At 46.6% G+C, this 19,604-nt stretch overlaps 1 protein-coding gene across 2 annotated transcripts in view; it reads left to right on the plus strand.

Moving 5' to 3' along the window:
• The window catches only part of Elmo2 (engulfment and cell motility 2), a 39,443-nt gene that overhangs the window by 14,503 nt on the left and 5,336 nt on the right, over positions 1-19,604 (plus strand). The window contains exons 6-18 of one of the 2 annotated variants that reach the window (XM_046433421.2): positions 1,751-1,932; positions 3,507-3,606; positions 5,036-5,187; positions 7,813-7,891; positions 11,118-11,168; positions 16,092-16,214; positions 16,513-16,647; positions 17,209-17,313; positions 17,405-17,513; positions 17,956-18,092; positions 18,932-19,095; positions 19,206-19,318; positions 19,494-19,601. In XM_046433421.2, coding sequence (XP_046289377.1) covers positions 1,751-1,932; positions 3,507-3,606; positions 5,036-5,187; positions 7,813-7,891; positions 11,118-11,168; positions 16,092-16,214; positions 16,513-16,647; positions 17,209-17,313; positions 17,405-17,513; positions 17,956-18,092; positions 18,932-19,095; positions 19,206-19,318; positions 19,494-19,601 — 1,558 coding nt within the window. Of the gene's footprint in view, positions 1-1,750; positions 1,933-3,506; positions 3,607-5,035; positions 5,188-7,812; positions 7,892-11,117; positions 11,169-16,091; positions 16,215-16,512; positions 16,648-17,208; positions 17,314-17,404; positions 17,514-17,955; positions 18,093-18,931; positions 19,096-19,205; positions 19,319-19,493; positions 19,602-19,604 lie in introns of those variants that run through there. The other variant, XM_046433422.2, reaches the window with a different exon arrangement.

A 19,604-nucleotide genomic window follows, 5' to 3' on the forward strand; every position in this document is an offset into this window, starting at 1 on the left:
AACAGAACAGGACCTTCCTACATCAGGACACTGAGGACCTAAAACCCAGTTGGAGGGAACCACCCTGAGTGCCAGTCCCACGAAAAAGACCTCCCAGGGGTGCAGCTTTGGTCACATTTGTAGAAGGGCTGCCAGGAAATTAAGGGTGTGATGGAGCCTTTTTTCACGGTGAGGGAGAGCCTCGTCCACCTGAGAGGAGGGGGGTGTGTGAAGGGAGACCACCGAACACTGAATGCCTGTATTTTGATAATGGTTTGTGTATGTCATGTTATTTAATACTAATAGCAATGAGATTGGCCTATTTTGCAGACAGGGACATGAGGACTTAGATTGAATAACTTGCCACTTGTCACACAACTAAAAAGTAGTCCCAGCTGGCTCTTTCCCTGTGTGACTGTGGGCCGGTTTTTTCACTGTCGTGTTTTTCTGCCTTCTCTCCTGAGCTCTTCTCAGCTTAAGAACTTCATTCTCCCCTCCTAAACTCTGCTAATTGAACATGACAGTTTGGGAGTTACTTTTCTGGAAGTACCAAAGCATTTTACAGACCTCTCGCATGGAGTAGTTGACTTTCCCAGAAGCTCATCTCTCTGGAGCAGGAGCCCAGAAATGCTGTCTCTGGGGGAAAATTGACATTTGGGTTGGAAGTTTCTAAGTGTGATGCAGACCAGTTCTCTTCAAATTGCTCTATCCTGTGACCTTTTCTTGTGGAGCGCATTCTCTCTACCGTAGGATTTGGAGGATTTGTGTGTCACTGAGAGCGCTATGCTGCTCTGGGCCCTCTTCAACAGTACGAGAGGAGAGGCAAGGGGAGGGAGAGGGGCTTGACTCTAGCTGGTCGCCGAATGGGGCTTCAGTCACTTGCTTAACAGCGTGAGGGAAAGGACAGACGGGGGGCGTATAGGCTCTCCAGACTCTTCCTTCCCAGCAGAGAGGGTTAGATTTTAAAAACATAGAATGATGAGGTGAGACTGTGAACTTGTTAAGTCGAGCACAAGGAAAGAGGGGTGAGCTCACGGAGAAGAGGGATTGAACTGTGGCTGGTGGCAAGAAGGCAGGTCCCACTAGGAAAAGTTGGTGTGGCAGAGGGAGTGGTGTCTTTACCAGCATCATTTTCCAAAGCTGTTTTGAAGTTGTTGGTCTCTGACTCCTTGGATTCTTTGTTTTCCTAGGACTGTTACTGTGGGGAATGATCATATGGACTTTGAGGCAAAGTTTTTTAAGAAAAAATATCAGGCTCATCACATTTTAGGATTAAAAGAGACCTTAAAGATCATCAGATCAGTTCACCACCCAGTGTGCGAGTTCCTTCTATAGCATATCTGACAGATGGTCGTCCAGGTTCTCATCGATTGCTTCCAGTGATAGGGAGTTAGTTCCTCCGAGAAACCTCTTCTGCTGTTTGACAACATTAATTAACAGAAAACTCCTATTAAACCAGTGTCTGTTTCTCTTGCATCTTGCCATAGTAAGTAGATCTCCCAGATCTCTCTGTATTTCCTTGGTAGGGCTGTTTTTGTTTAAAAATCCATAGACCAAGGTGATACAGAAAAGGCACAGATAACTGCAGATTGGTCTCAGCTTGCTGCATGCTGGAACTCCCTGGCTGATCCTGTGAACATATATTCAGCAGTGTGAAAAACTAACTCTGCTGGGGGCTCGGATGTCTACAGAAAAGCCCCTGTGAGCTCTCCACAGAGCACTCACCTGCCACAAGGAGCAGATGGCATGTATTTTGTCCCTGGTCCCCTAGTCCCGGGCTGCACGCCAGCTGATGGAGAGGACCCAGTCATCCAGCATGGAGACCCGGCTGGATGCGATGAAGGAACTGGCCAAGCTCTCGGCTGACGTGACTTTTGCCACCGAGTTCATCAACATGGACGGCATTGTTGTGCTGACGAGGCTCGTGGAAAGTGGAACCAAGCTCTTGTCTCAGTGAGTATTACCACTGTCGTCTTCTAAGGGATTTCAAAGGCTTTACCACACTGCAGGGCCTCCCATTCTCATTTCACTGAGTGAGGTAAGAGTTTATCACCACCTCTGCACACAGAGCAGTGTGCCGGACACTAGAGTCCACACGGAGAGGGCTGAGTCACCATTGTGATCCTACATCTCAGACCTGGCTGTGCTCTCACAAATTAAGTAACAGTACAAAACGGTACTATGCCAAGGGACTGTCAAAACAGGGACCACAGAAGCCAAGAAGGAAGAGATCTGCCCATGACAGACCTGCTAATGTATGGGACATGCTTGGCTTGATGAGGGGTAGTGATCAGACCAGACTGCCCCTTGTCTCCCAGGATGGACGACTGTTTTAACAGCTCTCTGCCTGCCTCCCTCCTTCTCCAGTCACCTCCCACCCTGTCCCCATGTGAGAACGCAAGCACACCGCCTTCCTTCATGTCTGCCACAGCTTTCCCCTACCATTAGCCGTCTCCTGCCACACTTTCCTAGGGAGCAGGAGATCCAGAACTCCGCCTCACCACGAGATCTCTACAGTCCTCCAGAGTTAGGCAGATGTGGTGGGGAGCCATGCCTATGATCAGCAGTGAAGGACAGATGCTTGGGTTTCCAGCTAAGCCTGCGGAGCCTGAGCTGGCATACAGGGAGTCAGAAATCTTCTCTCAGGCGATGGATCAGCTTCTGAAATTCCTTGTCAAACTGAGAGACTAATCATAGGTATTTGTTGTAAGTCTTCATCTTCCAGCTGCATTAGAGTCCTAAAGCCTTCGGCTGCCGTAAGCACTGACGCAGGAGTTCTGCAGCCTCCTGAGAGTAGAGGGTAGACCAGCCTTAATTTCCACCTCTTCAAAATGGGGATAACGCCAGCCTTCCGGTAGCAGTCTGAGGAGTATTACGGTTAATGTGTCTGAACATGCCTGGTAAACGGGAAGATGGTTTGCTAACTAGAGATCGCTGTACAGGTGCATGGGGGATTAAATGTGTAAGGGGAAACAAAAGAAAGAACAGTTGAGTCCTTACTCTGTACCAGCACTACTGTAACACTCTGTGTACAGCATCCGCTGCCTTCACCACAACCCTGGGAGCCTAACTCAATTTTACAGAGGACAGAGTTGAACTTTGAGAAAATAAAATGTCCATGTTAGTAAATTGTTAAGCAGGCACTGAACCCACATCCAGGCCTTGGGCTCTTTCTCTTGCACCCTGCTGCCTTTTGGCCTGAAGGTTAACATGGGACATAAGATCTGATGTCTTTTTTTGTTTTGGGAAATAGATGAGTGATTCTGTGTCCCTGAGACGAAGCAACACAGAGAAGGCAAGCCCAGTCACCCAGCTACACTTTCTCCCCTGACGATAGAGACCTGGGCTGACTCTGCTCCACATCTGGCTGGGTGTGCATGCAGGCAGTTACAGCTCCTTCAGCTGATTTTCCCTGGGGTGTTTACATTGAAATCTGTCCCTTTTGTGCCTGCCTTCACACTTGTGTTCCGGATCTGAATCTTTGTATTATTTTGTGTGTGTGTGTGTGTGTGTTGCACATGTCTCAGCTACAGTGAGATGCTGGCATTCACCCTGACTGCCTTCTTAGAGCTCATGGACCATGGCATTGTCTCCTGGGACATGGTTTCAATCACCTTTATTAAGCAGGTGAGGCCTCCAAAATCCTGTCTCTCTCTTCTCCCTCAGTTGCCAGTTACCCTCTGGGCTTAAGGGGAGATACAGGCAGTACAGCCTCTACACTGTGGTGAGGACCAGCTTTGTATTCCCTGGGGCCAGATTTTTTCATCATCAAGCTCTGATCTTTTTTTGACTCCTCATAAATTTACACCATGTTCCTCAACTTACATTGGGTTCCAACCTGCTGAGCCCTTTGTAAGTTGAAAATATTATACAGCCAAAATGCGCTTAATATGCTGAATCTGCTGAACATCAGAATCTAGCAACACAGTACACTGTAAAGATTTAGTTATTTACCTAATGATCATGTGACTGACTGGAAGCTGTGGCAACTTGCTTCCATTGCCCGGTGCTATGAGAGAGAGAGAGTACTGTCATTGCTAGCCCAGGGAAAGATCAAAGTTCAAAGTTTACTTCTTTTGAATGCATATCACTTTTGCACCATTGAAAAATTGAAAAATCATACTTTGAATCATTGTAAGTCAAGGGCTGTGTATTCTCAGGGCCTGTGTTGAAAAGGGGGCCAGCATCTCAGAACTGAATATGGTCCAAGTAGAATTGGTTGTCATTGAGACTCAGAATAAACCAACCAGTTTACTGGTGCTGTCCGAGTGTTCTTACCCTCTCCCTCTTGGTTCTCCCTTCTCTTTGAAAAAGAAAATGTGCATTTCATTTGCAAATTTGCCTTCTATTTACAAATCTGCAAGCTAGCCTGTTTGAATTGTCAGATTGAAGACTGTGGGTAGAAGGAGGGTACTTCCAGTTTTACCCTCCTTTCTTCTACCAGAGGGGTCGGTGTCAATTCAGAAAACTGAACTACAGCCAATGAATAATATATCCGCTGACCTAGAATTTCCCCCATTATTGGCTTGGGACATTGGGAACTTCCAAACACTGGAGGCATTTGGGCAAAAGTGAAAACCATGTGTCAAGGATATTATAATGGGGGTTGAAAAGAGGGATTAGATTAAAAGACTTCAAGGTCCTTTCTGCCTCTCAAAGTCTGTGATGTTCTGAATGTGTATAGGGGGAAAGTGTATGTCAGAAGCAGAGTAGATGAGATAAAATGAGATCCCAGCATCAGTAAATCTTTATAGTTTTCCGCACTCAACTTGCTCAGCTTTCTCACACCTAAATCCTTGTTTTGAAGAAAAGGATTGAGCTCTTAGATTTTGAGGAAACATAATTGAGTGACTACTATAATCTGCCATTAATATATTTGTGCCTAGGCAATGCTGGCACATTGGCCAGGGTACCATAAACCAGATACAAGTGTCCACCTGGCCACAGCAGCCCGAATACAGGCATGCCCAAGGAAGGTGCCTCAGCGGCTCAGCTCTGCTGTTCAGCTCTCCTGGGCCCTGAGCTTCCCAACTGATTTGCTCCTTTCTGGGTCTAGATTGCAGGGTACGTGAGCCAGCCCATGGTGGACGTGTCAATCCTTCAGAGGTCCCTGGCCATCCTGGAGAGCATGGTCTTGAACAGCCAGAGTTTGTACCAGAAGATAGCAGAGGAAATCACCGTGGGACAGCTCATCTCGCACCTGCAGGTGTAAGAGACCCCACCCTGCCTCTTCCCACTTGTTTGTTCTCGTCCTTCCTCTTTTGTCTTCTAGTGCCACCTCTGCTTTTCATGTCTTCCAAGCTGTGCGCATCCTTCATCCATCACTTCTTCCACACGACTGTCAGATTCCCCCCATGATCCAAGCCTGATCACATCATGCGCTTGTCTGAACTCCTTGCCCCACAAGGCCACAGTGGAGCTTTTCCCAGTCTCCCCTGGGGACCACCTGGGGACCAGACAGAATTACATGCTGCTTCTTCTGTGGACCTAACAGGCTCTGTTCGTACCTATGATAGTTATATTTATATGTAATACCGTGTCTTTATTATCTGCTTTCTATCTTACACTTGGAGCTTTATGAGAACAGGGACTGATCATTTTTGTGTCCCTGGCTTTGATTTAAGTAGAAGCTCAGTATTTGTTGGGTAAATGCTTGCTGAAAGAACAAGGCGTGACTTCAGGAACCAGTAAAGATCCACCACGTTCTGCAGCCTAAAGGTCTCTGCCTTCAGCAAGTTACCTAGTTAGTCTCTTCTGGCCTCAGTTTCCTCATCTCTAGATTAGAGTCCCCATCTCCCAGACTGTGAGGACACAGGAGATTTTTAAAAGGCCTAGTATTGAGGTCAGCACATCTTAGGTATTCAGTAAATTCAGGGTGTTTTGCTTTTGTTTGTTTTTTTTTTTTTAAGAGGCTTTTCACATCCTAAAACATTTTGTTAGATAATAAAACCAGATGGCAAATGAACCTTTGGGAGGACTCTTTCTTTGCTCTCCGTTCCTTTTCTGCAGTTTGATCCAGGCTACACAGTTGAAGGGGGCTGGACTTCCCAATGCCAGGGGGGTAATGCTGCAGACTCCCTGCACCCCGATGGAGGCATGGTTCCCCACTGGGAGTGTACAGCAGCCCCATCTTTACTCAGTTATGCTCCTGACCCATGTTTCCTTCCTAATCCAAGTAAAACAAAAGCACAGTGATTTCTTCGCACTTCTCATTTTACCTTATCACTTTTAAGGAATTCTTCAGTTTTAACTTTCATACCTGAAGAGGCAATAGGGTTGATTAGGGGGAGGGAACATGAAGGGCACTGGATCAAGTTCTGATTTTCTGGTGACCTTGAACCTACCTCTCTGTTTCTTTGTGTGTGATTTGGGGACATCCCCAATTCCCTCCCTGAGGACGAAAGAGGACCATGGCACTTGTTAGAGATCTGTCATGACCACTTTCAGCCCATGGCTGATATCAGCACATTTGTGTTCTGCTGTGTGGGCAGGGGCCACTTAGTGCCCTCCATTAGAGTCCTAAGGTATCCCTGCCTAACCAGGAAACCCATGAGCCCCACTGGAAAAAGAGCCACAAGATGCTTCCACAACATGGCAGGGGATGTCAAGTGTCAGGATTATAAGATTCCAAAAATGGGTGTAGGTTTTTTTTTTTTTTTTTTTTTTTTTTTTTTTGAGAAAGAGGGAGAGAGGGAGAGAGAATTTTTTAATATTTATTTTTTAGTTTTCGGCGGACACAGCATCTTTGTTTGTATGTGGTGCTGAGGATTGAACCCAGCGCCACGCGCATGCCAGGCGAGCACACTACCGCTTGAGCCACATACCCAGCCCAAGTTATTATTTTTTTTAAATAAAGTAGGATAAGTTTGTAGTCACACTTTAGAAAAGCACAATAAAGTACATTTTTGGCCAACCATCCCACTCTAGACATAACCACTGTTAAGTATTAAATATTCCTCTAGTTTTTTTTTCTTTCCATATTTTTAATAAAATTGGGGTCTTACGCATATTATGTGTACCTTGGTAATTTTTTTTAAACAAATAATATCTTGAACATTTTCCCATGTCAAAGATTCTTTTGAAAGGGTAATTCTAAAACTTTTTTGCATCCCAGACACCACTGAAAATCTAATACCAACTATGGACTCTTCTCTCTTTGGAAAAAGTATCATATATTTAATTAAATACATAGAATAATTTCTGTGCCATTCTGGGGTTCATAGTCTCTAAGCAGATCCCTGAATTCAAGGTTAAGAATCTACTTTTGCTGGACAATAGTGGCACATTCCTATAATTCCAGTGACTCAGGAGGCTAAGGCAGTAGGATCACAAGTTCAAGGCCAGCCTTAGCAATTTAGTGAGACCCTGTCTCAAAATAAAAAGATTTTAAAAGGCTTGGGGATGTGGCTCAGTGGTGGAGTGTCCGTGGGTTCAATCTGTAGTGCTATAAGACAACAACCGAACAACCCTCTAAACCATTATATGAATTAATTTTTTTAAAAAAGACAAAAAAAGAATCTTTATCCAAATGCATGATTTTTAGTAACTACTCAGGATTCATATATATAAAACAGTTGCTAATGGAAATATTTGGATTGCTTAACATTCTTTGATTTTTAATAGTTCTCTAGTAAAACACCTGATCAATAAATTTTGATTACTGTTTTGCATAAATTTCTTTTGCTGGATCATGAATATGCCCAGTTTAAATGCTTTTGAAACTCAGCCCCAGATTGTGATTTGTTTACAGTCTACAAGTGATTGTGTTAAACCATCTGTGAGTATGATCTCGGTCTTCTAATCTCCCTCTGCTTCTTTTCTCCATTGACACAGCTCCAACCAGGAGATTCAGACCTACGCCATCGCACTGATTAACGCACTTTTTCTGAAGGCTCCTGAGGACAAGCGACAGGTCTGTGGCTGCCTTTCCAAACTTTCCATTTGGGCTTTTCTGAGAGAATCCTCACTCTATCCAGTCTTTGCTCTGTAGAGAACAGAAATGCAACCATTTCCCCACAAGTTCCTCCTAACTTTCTGTGGTCAGAGCCCAGCAGGGTGGCTTGGCTAAGTAAGCCCTGGGAAGGCACCGGGAGGGGAAAGGAGCTGGGTCTTAGATCAGAGCAGGGCCTGAAAACTTTTCTTCTAAAGGGCCAGAGTAAATATTTCCCACTTCATGGACCATACAGTCTCTGTGGCAGCTGTCCAGCCTGGCCTTTGTAGCCACAGTAGCCACAGGGGGCAGGTAAATGAATGGTGTGGCTGTCTTCAGTGAAACCTTATTTACACAGACAGGCGTGTAACACACCTGGTATAGCCCTAGTTTGCTAACTTCTGGGATAGAGGATCAAGAATAAGGAAGGGCAAGACCCTCTTGGCACCTCTGTTGAGTTCTGAGGAGTCTCAAACAAATGGAACTTAGCACCAAGTTTTCTGTTTAAAGGTCCTCTGATCCAAATCCTATATGTCTCTCTTTCCTTGTTGCTTAGCTGTGTGACAGTAGGCAAATCACACTGCCTCTCTATTTCCTCCCCTATAGCAGAGCAGCAGCAGCTGCGCGTTTACCTCATAAGGATGTCATTATGTAGACACCTGTTATACAATGAGAGAATCTGGTGTCATCTGGGCAGTAGAACAGGCACTTACCTAAGAGTCAAGGGGCCTGAGCAATTACTTTTCCTGCCTTTTGTTGAGCAGATGTTTTAACCTCTCTGGGTCTCATTTTCTCTTCCTGTAAGATGAAATGGCCAGATTAAATGATCTCTGAGGGCCCTTCCAACCCTTAACATTCTAGGTCTCTCTGATAAATGCCCAACTCGTGTACAGAACTAAGGCTTTTTAGTTTTCTGTCAATATCATGGGCTCCATAAAGGGAAGTCTAAGTGGAATGGCCAAACTCTTAATAGATTATAGAGGGAGGAGCAGAAACATCTGTGGTTCTGTCTGTCCTGTCTGTCCTGGATGGTGTGGCTCTGTTAAACTCCTCCTTCTGCGTCCTCCTCGTTTGAATGTAAGCTGAAGCTCATTCGTCTGCTTCTCTCTGTGCTTTTTGCTTTCTGCCGGCAGGACAAGCACCTTAATCCTCTAGACCTGCCTGTCACTGTAAGTAGCACCACTGTGTGGAAGGGACCCTGGCTGTCTTCCAGGTGGGGAGGTCAAAGCTGGGCAGGAATCTTAAGGGCGGATCAGGATGTTCAGGTTATGCCAAGGCCCAGGGAAAGGTTGAAAGCTGTAAATCTCCTTTGTCAGGACCCAAGGGCACTCAGCATCACAGGAAGGATTGAAGGCAGGTCTGCCCCAGGGAGTGAGGCCCAGTTTTTCCTTTGTGATTTGCTTTGCACATTCTGTGGTCAGTTAAGGAAGGTCAGATTCAAAAGTAGTCTGTGCCACATAAATATAAAATAAAGGCATTGTGTCTATCTACAACTAAAAATCTTTTAAAAAAAAAAAAAAAAAAAAAGAACTGGGATTGTAACTCAGTGGTAGAGCACTTGCGTAGCATGTGTGAGGCACTGGGTTCCATCTGTAGCACTAAATAAATATAAATAAATAATGTAAAGATATTGTGTCCATCTACAACTAAAAATATTTAAAAATAAAAAATAAAAAAAAAAGCTTGTGACTTTCACCCAGATGATGCCATGGAAGCATTGCCTCCTAATTTGCTATAGCAAAAGGGTGAAGGTCAATCCACATGCTTTGGGGAATTCAAGAAGACTTAATTGACAAGAGGGAGCCCACATGCTCATGTCTTGGTTAGAGGGAAGCTTTGAGAGGCCAGCTTTATGAGATACCAAAGGCAATGAGTGCTCCCTTCCCTAGCGTCAAGGAGAGGCTTTGGTGTGAGACTTGTGCTCCAGCTCCCAGCCACAGTCCGTTACTGACCACAGCAAGGTTAAATCTCGACTGACCTCCTATAGATACCAAAGAAGTTTCTAGGCCACTCTCCTCTCTGCCAGCAGTACGTGCTCAAGGCATGCAAAGTAAAACGTAGAGCTCCTGGCGGTGTCAGTCATCTGGGTCATGAGTAGAAATTGGAAATGAAAGAGGAAGGCCTTTCAGCTTGAGGGAAAATGACAGAGATCATAGATACTATACCACAGGAGAGGTGTTCATCTCCTTCAGGCTCATTGACTTAGAATTATCTATGAAATTAACTGAAGGCAGCAGCTTAGAAAGTGAAATCATACTAATTAACATTGGGAAGAAGTGATGGCTGACATTGGAAGGAGGAGAGGGCACTATTGTGAAAAGCTGTCAGGAAAATTAAAAGCATTGTAATCTGGGACCATTTTGTTTAGGGGAAAATAGCTTCACATTTCAATAGCTCTTCAGGGTGATACAATGTCATAACAGAATAATCACTGTTCTTTTTGATGAAGCCGAGTCCTTGGCAAAGATTAAATTATAACCATTGTAGTCTCTTCAGAATAAAGAATGTATATATTCTTAAAGATTTGCATGAGAATGGTAAAATAATAAACCCTTAAGATTTTGCTCCCTGGAAGGTTCATTTGTGTAGGATACTTTATTTCCTGGGCATGCAAAATAAGCAAATCATCACTGTCAAAATCTAAGCCAAATATAATAATTTTTTTAAAAGGTAAATGAACATTGCTCTCTAAGTAAGAGAGAAGCGATGGGGTTACTGTCTGTTTTGGGGCACCCATCCCCAGCCCTGACTGTTGGGGATCTGGAGGAGGGGCTGGGGCTAGCCTTTTGCTCAGTCTGGAGTCAGTGCTTCTGCAGAGTCCTGTCCAGCCTGGGCAGTGGCCTGCAATGATGCCTGTAGTTTGGGAACCGTCATGCTGCTCGTGCTCTGCGCAATGTCTCTTGCCCAGCATCCTTGTAACACAGTGTCTCATCGTCCATGTCCTTCTGTGAAGACATGTGGTTGATTGTGCCATTAGGTGGAAAATTCTATTTGAATTGATTTGCACTCATTAAAAAGGGAGGGTGGTTCTTGATAGAGTGTAAGATACATTTGATGGTCAATAGATTTTCTTCTCACCCACTTTTTGTTGGAAAGGGGAGAAAACTTTAAGAAAGGGAAAAGAAGAACTGATATCACCTTCCTCTGGTTACTAATCACACATGTGTGCATGCTATCTTTCCTTACATTTGCTTATTTTTTCCCACAGGATATGGCCAATGCATTTGCACAGAAGCACCTTCGATCCATAATCCTGAATGTAAGTCCCTAAACACATTTTGTTACTATTAATAGCAATTATAACTATCATTATAGTTATTATTATTATTATTAAAAATCACTGTTGCATATCAGGGTACACAGAGGGAACTTAATAGATATTAAACCTTTTGTTTTCATCATCTTTTTTGCTGCTCTGACCAAAAGACCTGACAAGAACAATTTTAAAGGAAGAAAAGTTTATTTGGGGACTCACAGTTTCGGAGGTCTTGTTCCTAGACAGCCCACTCCATCCCCAGAGGCTCAAGGTGTGGCAGAAATCATGGTGGAAGGATGTAGCAGAGGAAAGAAGTTCAGCATATCACATCCGGAAGCAGAGAGGGAAGCAGAGAGAGAGCACGCAGCTCAGCAAGGACAAAATGTATATCCCAAAGGCATACCTCCAGGGAGCCACCTCTCCAGCCACACCCTACCTGCCTACAGTTATCATCCACTTAATCCGCATCTGGAGACTATTGTACTGATCCCGTTAAAACACTCATAACCCAATCATTTCACCTCTAAACTTCTTTTCATTGTCTCATACTTGGGCTTCTGGGAAACACTTAATATCTAAACCGTAACACTTTTTTCTATCATGCTGGGGATCAAACCTAGGGCCTTATGCATGCTAGGCAAGCACTCTACCACTGAGCTACATCCCCAGCCCACTACACTGTTCTTAAACTGTTAAGATTTTCATATAATCCTCTGTAAGCAGAGTTGTCTCTGGGAAGCCATCCCACCAGGAATTCCAGCACTTCAAGAGACTAAGGCCAGCTCTATTGCTTGACTACTTGTTACAACTCCAGAATGTTCATCAGATAGCATATGTTAAAATAGGCACAATAATTGGGTGTGGTGGCACACACCTAGAGTCCCAGTGACTTGGGAGGCCAAGACAGAAAGTTTGCAAGTTTAAGACCAGCCTGGGCAACTTACTGAGACCCTGTCTCAAAATGAAAAGATCTGGGGATGTAGCTTAGTGGTAGAGCAGCCAGCCCTGGGTTCAATCCCCACAAAAGAAAGAAAAAAAAAAAAAAGAGGAAAGCAATTCACACTGATTATAAGCCTGAATCATGTAGGGCACTGATGAGATGAATAAGAGTGCATGCTCTCAAAGATCTTTGGTCAGTAGGAAAAACAGTGATGGTAGCATCATGTGGTCAGTGGTTCTATAGAGATTTGTGGTCTTGGAGAGGACAACAGAAGCAATGAATCCTCACCTAGATTCAGCGTGTCAGGAAGCCTTTAGAGGAGTGTCTTTGGGTAAGCCCTGGAGGACAAGTAGGCACACCAGGAAGAACAGGATTCCAGCTGTAATCACGCACTGTGTGACTGAGCGCAGGCGAGGGCAAGCAGCATAGGGACCAGATCAAGGAAAGCCTTAGTCTAGGGACAATTGAGGGGATTTACTCAGTGGCAAGAGAGCCGGTTTGCATTTTAGAAAGACCACAAGAAAGAGATGTGTTGTTTCCTGAGGGGGGAAGAAGAGAGGAGAGGAGAGAAGGAATTGCCAGGCAGGGTGCTGGAAGGAGGGTCCTGTGCTGTTAACTGTGGTGGTGATATCAGGTGCAGGAGGACAGAGTGGGTAGTAGGGGAGCCGGGAGCTGGGAAGGAGAGCCAGGGATCTAGATTAAAAGGAAACAATTCTATTAGTTGTCAAAAACAAGAGACCACAGTGAAGGGAATAAGGAAAACTCAGGAGTCAAGTGTTAAAAAAAAAAATGCTGAACGTGGACTTTGGAGTTGATCAGCCCCTGCTCTGTGATTTTCCAGTCTGCTTTGATCTTGAACAGTTCACTTCACTTCTCTGGGCTTTAATTTGTTCATCTGGATGCAAGGACTAAATGAGATGCGCGTGTGCACACATAGACACAGACATACACGTGCTAAGCAGGGTGCCTGGCACTTGGTAAGCCTCCACTCTATGGGCAGAACAGGATGCAAGGGTGATGGAATTCAGGAAGTAAGCCCTGAGCACCTATGAAGAGGAGTGGTCAGCTGTTTTGAACTTGTAGTCTACAAGCTTCACCTTGCAGAACTTGCTCCTCCCTGCTGTCTACTCCGTAGTAGTCAAAGCCCAGCCACCAGCCCAGGAGGAAGGGCTCCAGCTAATACTGAATGCAGCCCCCAAGTGACTGGGAGTGCACAGGTACTCATGCATGGCTGGCAACACTTCTGAGCAGCTCTGCAGGCACCCTCATCTTCATGTGGGGTTGAGGGTGCCCCTCCAGGGAAATTTAATTATGTTTGAGACTTCTTTTCCTGAATAGGCTTAGAAAATCAGCTCATTTCTGGACAAATCTTGTGAACAAGCAAAAATTCTACTACAGAAGATGATTCAGCATCAGGACTTAAATGACCTGCCAGGAAATGGTTAATGCATGCTCACTGAAGCCCAGGGATTTAGATGGTTGGCAGTGGAGTAAGGCTTCAGGCAAGACCTCCAAAGCTACAGCTGTACTTCCCCAGGCCTTCACTGGCTAGAGTAATTAACCACCTTTCCATCATGGTGTCTCTTTAGTTTGAGAAAGGGGATTAAAGTGAATGAAAACCAAGAGCCGGAGAAATCAGGGTAGTAGCAAGAGGGAACAGTAAAGAAACGGTTCAGTGAGCAGAAGAGGCGTGGAGGGGGTAAGAAATGGCGGAGGCAGGGCAGAGAGTCCAGGCCATGAGAGCAGAGAAGGAGTCAGCTTGGGCACAGGCATTCTGGGGAGACAGAGGGCTAGAAGGAGTCCCCAGTTCAGAGGGAGGGTGAGGCAAGACTTGGCTCAACTGCATTGGCACCTGCTCTAGTTTATGGAAGTGCTGTCCAAAATGGTAGCCACTTGGCACTTGAAATGAGTCTAGTGTGGCTGGGAAATGAATGTGCAATTTTAATTTCAATTAAATTTAAATACTCATACTCTGCTTATGGCAACTCTACTGGGTAGCACCATCTAGATGAGGAAGAAAGCACAGAGTCACAGCTAGGGAAGAGGTCTAGAGCAGCCCAGCTGGTGGAAATAAAGTTTATCCACATATTTAATTTTAAATGTTTTGGTTACAACATTAAAAAAGGAGTAAGGGATGCCATGCACAGTGGAGCACACCTATATTCCCAGTGGCCCAGGAGGCCGAGACAGGAGGATCACAGATTGAAAGCCAGCCTCAGCAACTTAGTGAGGCCCTAAGCAACTTAGCAAAATCTTGTCTCAAAATAAATAATAAAAATAAATAAATAACTTAAAAACGAGCTGCAGATGTGGCTCAGTGGTTAAGTGCCCCTGGGTTCAATTCCCAGTCCCCCCCACCCCACTGCCCCCAGAAATGGAGTAAGGAAAACTGAGTATAGTGGCATATGCCTATAAATCCCAGTCACTTGGAGGCTAAGACAGGAGGATCACAAGTTCAAGGCCAGCCTAGGCAACTTAGGGAGACCCTGTCTCAAAATGAAAGAATTTAAAAAGAGCTGGGGATATAGCTTAGTGGTGAGCACTTGCCTACTATTTTCAAGACCCTGTTTGATCCCAGTTTGGCAAAGAAGAAAGGAATAGGGGAAATTAAGCTTAATGATATAGTTTATTTAACCTAAGATACCCCAAACATCATTTCAACATGTAATGAATATAAACCATTATTAATGACATATTTTACATTTTTTTCATACTAAGTTTTCAAGTTGTGGTACTCATTTGACACAACACACTGGCTTGGACTAGCTACCTGTCAGGTGTTCGATGGCCACTTGTTGCCTAGTGGCCATAGTTGGACTGCAGAGGTCTATGGAGATTAATCTAGAGCCAGAGCAAGCTCTACAGAGAACTGACCTAAGGCTGAGGGAGCTTGGAAAGATAGGTGTCTAGAGTTAGAGACCTCAGGAGAAGGGGCGGTAGGAGAGAGCTTCCTGCCCGGCAGCCACTAGCCACAGTGGCTGGGGAGACAAAGAATTGTTAATCTAAATAGGTTTTAACTGATTTAAATATAAATAACCAGCACTTTGGACAGCACAGCTCTGGAGACAGGGCTGCTGAGAAGAGACCCTGAAGACGCAGCAGAGGGATGTGGGAAACTTGACAGAGGCTCATGTGAACCAGAAAGAACCCCAGTGACAGGATTCAGGACGGTGGATGAGACAGAGGGGGGGAGTGGGGAAGGTACAGGGAGCCAGGAGGAAAGGGAGGGTTTCATGGTTGGCGAACAGGACGCTGAGAGGCAGACAGGCAGACACACCTGGGAGAGAAAGATGGGCAGACAGAATGAGGGCACCTGAAGTGGGGCGGGCATGGGATCAAAGCGAGAGGCGATGAGGGGAGGGTGGGGCCACCAAGGGGGAGGACAGAGGAGGACAAAGGACCTGATGGGGGATACAGGAGCAGGACATACACAGATAATGGACAGAGGGGCACAGGTGTGAGAGAGAAAGGAGGGGACAGGCAGTGTAAGGAGTTGGACAAAGGTGGATGCTCCTCATTTGTGAAGAGTCTCAATAGCATTTGAAGAAAGTGATCTTCCTAAAGCTTCTCTACTGGGTGAAGCCATGGAAACATTTATTTTTTAAGGAAAAAGTGACCCTTTTTCCATGACCTGTCTGTTGCCCTGGACTTAGTAGGGTCCAGCCCTGAGGCCCCATCTTCTAACCTTGATGGGTGGCCCCATGGCAGGCACAGTTGAAGCAGGTGCAGCTCTGCCCTCCATTCCACTTCGCCGTGGACGGAGTACAGAGGAAGGGCGGGCGCCCTCAGCCTCCCTCAGCCTGGCCCATGTGGCTCAGGTGCCTGACTCCAGCCCTTTCACACTGTGCCTCCTTCCAGAACACGCAGTCCCTGGGTGTGGAGGAAGCTCATTCCCTGCGGTGCACTGTTTTCACCAGCACGTCTATGGCACTTCTTCAAAAAGAGAGACAGTTCAGCCCCCTGCTCTCTGCCTTTGCCTTTTCTAGCATGTGATCCGAGGGAACCGCCCAATCAAAACAGAGATGGCACATCAGCTCTATGTCCTTCAAGTCCTGACCTTTAACCTTCTGGAAGAAAGGATGATGACCAAGATGGACCCTAATGACCAGGCAGGTGCTAAGTGGGATAGTGCCTTCCTGCTTAGAAGTGCTGTTTTCTTACCCCTGCTGTGCATCCCTTTGGTCTGTGCCAGGTACTGTGTGTGGTCTTTATCTTCCCTGAAAAGTAGTGTGGTGTTTGCCTACTAAGGGAGTCTCTGGGCCTTGCCTATTTCTGCTGGGGTAGAGGCAGTGCCTCCCAAGAGACTGATTGGGGCCAGAGTTTGGCTCTGGATAGCCTGCCCCACTCTTCCCTTCTTCCTTCCCTTGGCTGACTGACTCACTTGCTGATTGTCTCTTCACCTGTCAGGCTCAAAGAGATATTATATTTGAACTAAGGAGGATTGCGTTTGATGCTGAATCTGACCCTAGCAATGTTCCTGGGAGTGGGACTGAAAAACGCAAAGCCATGTACACCAAGGACTACAAAATGTTGGGATTTACTGTAAGTAAAGAATAGAGGATGGTAGGCTTTCCCCTCTGACAGGAAGTCAGAAGGTCCATCTAGACAGGCTGATAACTCTTCCTTCATAATGGTAGCCTTGGGTCTTGATGTTTGGTTTGCTTTGGTAGTAGCAAGTTTGCAAGTTTTTGTGCAACATTTGGCCCCGTGAAACACATTCATCAGGGGGCGGGCCCAGGAGGTCCGCCACAGTGAGTAGAATGGGGACCTGTCCCCTAAACAGCTAGGTTCTTTGCAAAGCTATCATGACAATTTTATGGTAGAATATGACTGTAGGGTGGAGTTGGTTTATGGATTTGCTGCACACCTGCTCAGTGCCTGGCAGCAGCTAGGCCCTGGGATGCATGATGAGGCAGCCACAGTCCAGCTCTCTTGAGAGCTCCCAGTTCAGTCACAGAGATGGGAATGCAAAAAGAGCTAGGACCAAGGTAGAAAGCATGAGGTGCTGGCAGCAGACAGAGGGAGGGCATAGGGCTTCCCTTAAGGTCTTTGCACACATGGGAGCACTACTGAGTCTTAGATCAGTTGTCTCTGTTTCTCCAGAACCATATCAACCCAGCCTTGGACTTTACCCAGACTCCTCCTGGAATGCTGGCCTTGGACAACATGCTGTACTTGGCTAAAGTCCACCAGGACACCTACATCCGGGTAAAGGTGGCAGGAGTTAGCCTTCCTCCCAGTGCCCATCTCTTGTCTTCCTCCCTCACCTCCCTAATCCTCCTTTGTGTCTTCCCCACAGATTGTCTTGGAGAACAGCAGCCGAGAAGACAAACATGAATGCCCATTTGGCCGTAGTGCCATCGAGCTCACCAAAATGCTCTGTGAAATCCTGCAGGTTGGGGAACTGCGTAAGTCTCTGCAGCTTCCTCTCCTCCTTTAGCCAGTGTTGTTGCCAGGAGCCTTTTGAGACTGCAGGTTATCAACAATTAGATGTCAGTGGCCTGGACAACCTTGGGGTTTTTTAAATTACTACCTGAGCTGGTCATCCGTCTTATCTTTGTGGGAATCATGGTCATTGCTTTATTTAAGCTGGTAATTTGAGGTGGAATCAGAAGGTGCAGCACTGTGTGTCAGAGGTAGCTGGGCCCTAACAGGGTAGAGGAAACCAGGAAAAGCAGCCTGGAGAAGAAAGCTAGGGAGGGAGGAAGGCCCACCCGTGCTCCCTGGCAGCCCTGGTTCTTGGTCTGCTCTGGTTCTTTGGAACTTTGGTGCAGAGAACCAAAGCTTCTGGATGTGAGCTCCCAGGCCCCATGGACAGAGCCTTCGGCCTTTGTTACTCTCCTCCTGCAGCAAACGAAGGGCGCAATGACTACCACCCGATGTTCTTTACTCATGACCGAGCATTTGAAGAGCTCTTTGGAATCTGCATCCAGCTGTTGAACAAGACCTGGAAAGAGATGAGGGCAACAGCAGAGGACTTCAACAAGGTCAGTGTCACCAAGCTGCTCTGAGGCCCATGCAAGATTATCACTCAGCGGTCTCTGACAGCTGGCCAGTGCCTGGGGAACCCCTGAGAGAGAAAACCAGCTTTGTCTGCAGTGCTGAGTCACAACACTGAGGTGTTGGAGAGCCTGGGTCTCATCTGGTTGTGACTTCCTCTGTGACCTTGAGTGGGAGTCTTGGTGCCCAAGGCCCTCATTTGCCCAATGAAGCCAGCACCTGCCCCTCCTATCTCCCTTGGCTGGGGGCAGGAAAATTAGCATAGCAGAATAGCTGTGGCTTATCGTGCACTGCGTGTGGTTGCTGTTGAACTGCCGATGTTGAGAGATGTCAGGAGGCCACAGGCATCCTCTGTGCATCATGGGTTTTAATTGATAATCGTCCCTTGGTGCTTTCGGGGTGCCCACTCTGTAGAGCACTGTGCCAGGCCCTTGCATGCTGACACTCTAGGAGCTGAGGATTTTAAAGTTAATCATCTCATTTAAAAAATAGAAAAGTATAAAGAAGAAAACGTCACCTATAATTCCACCACCCAGCACCAGCCACTGCTGCGTTGTGCCCTATTCTTCTTCCCCACAGCTTTCCCATCCTCAGTGAGACCATCCGCACACCCAGTGGGGCAGCCAGACCATCCGCACACCACAGTGTGCCAGGCACCGTGTTTGCCTTCCATCTAACCATCTGTCACTTGACCTGAGTAGCCACTAAAGGGTGTCCCTTAGAAAGTCACCCAGCAGGTATCTCTAGGACTCGGGACTCAGGAGCTGAGGAGAGCCTGTCCCTTTATCAGAGCAGTGGCATGAGTTGCTGCCTTCTTTCCTCTCAGGTTATGCAGGTCGTCCGAGAGCAGATTACACGAGCTTTGCCCTCCAAACCCAACTCCTTGGATCAGTTCAAGAGCAAACTGCGTAGCCTAAGCTACTCTGAGATTCTAAGACTGCGCCAGTCTGAGAGGATGAGTCAGGATGACTTCCAGTCCCCGCCGATTGTGTAAGTGCTGTCCTGGAGGAACCTGGGAGGGAAGGGGCAGCTGCCAGCTGTGCCCTCAGGAGCACCACATCCCCATGACCTTCTCCTTACTCAGTGCGTGTCCACCCTAGGGAGCTGAGGGAGAAGATCCAGCCTGAGATCCTTGAGCTGATCAAGCAGCAGCGCCTGAACAGGCTCTGTGAGGGCAGCAGCTTCCGAAAGATAGGGAATCGCCGAAGGCAAGGTGAGGAGACAGGAACACTAGGCTGGTCCTCACCCACAGACTCCCTGCGGCCAGGAGGAGACTGCCTGGTGGCCCCTGGAGGGAGCAGGCAGGCCAGTCGTCCTTCTGTCTTTTGTGGGCCCAGGCCTTTCCCAGTACTGTCCCAGTCCACCGGCTTGGTTTCCTTGTATTCCAGAACGGTTCTGGTACTGCCGATTAGCACTGAACCACAAGGTCCTGCACTACGGTGACTTGGATGACAACCCTCAAGGAGAGGTGACATTTGAATCCCTGCAGGAGAAAAGTA

This window comes from Marmota monax, unplaced genomic scaffold (assembly GCF_021218885.2).
Source record: "Marmota monax isolate L192 unplaced genomic scaffold, Marmota_monax_Labrador192_F-V1.1 WCK01_AAM20220418_F8-fsc00014, whole genome shotgun sequence".
NCBI classification, from domain to species: domain Eukaryota; kingdom Metazoa; phylum Chordata; class Mammalia; order Rodentia; family Sciuridae; genus Marmota; species Marmota monax.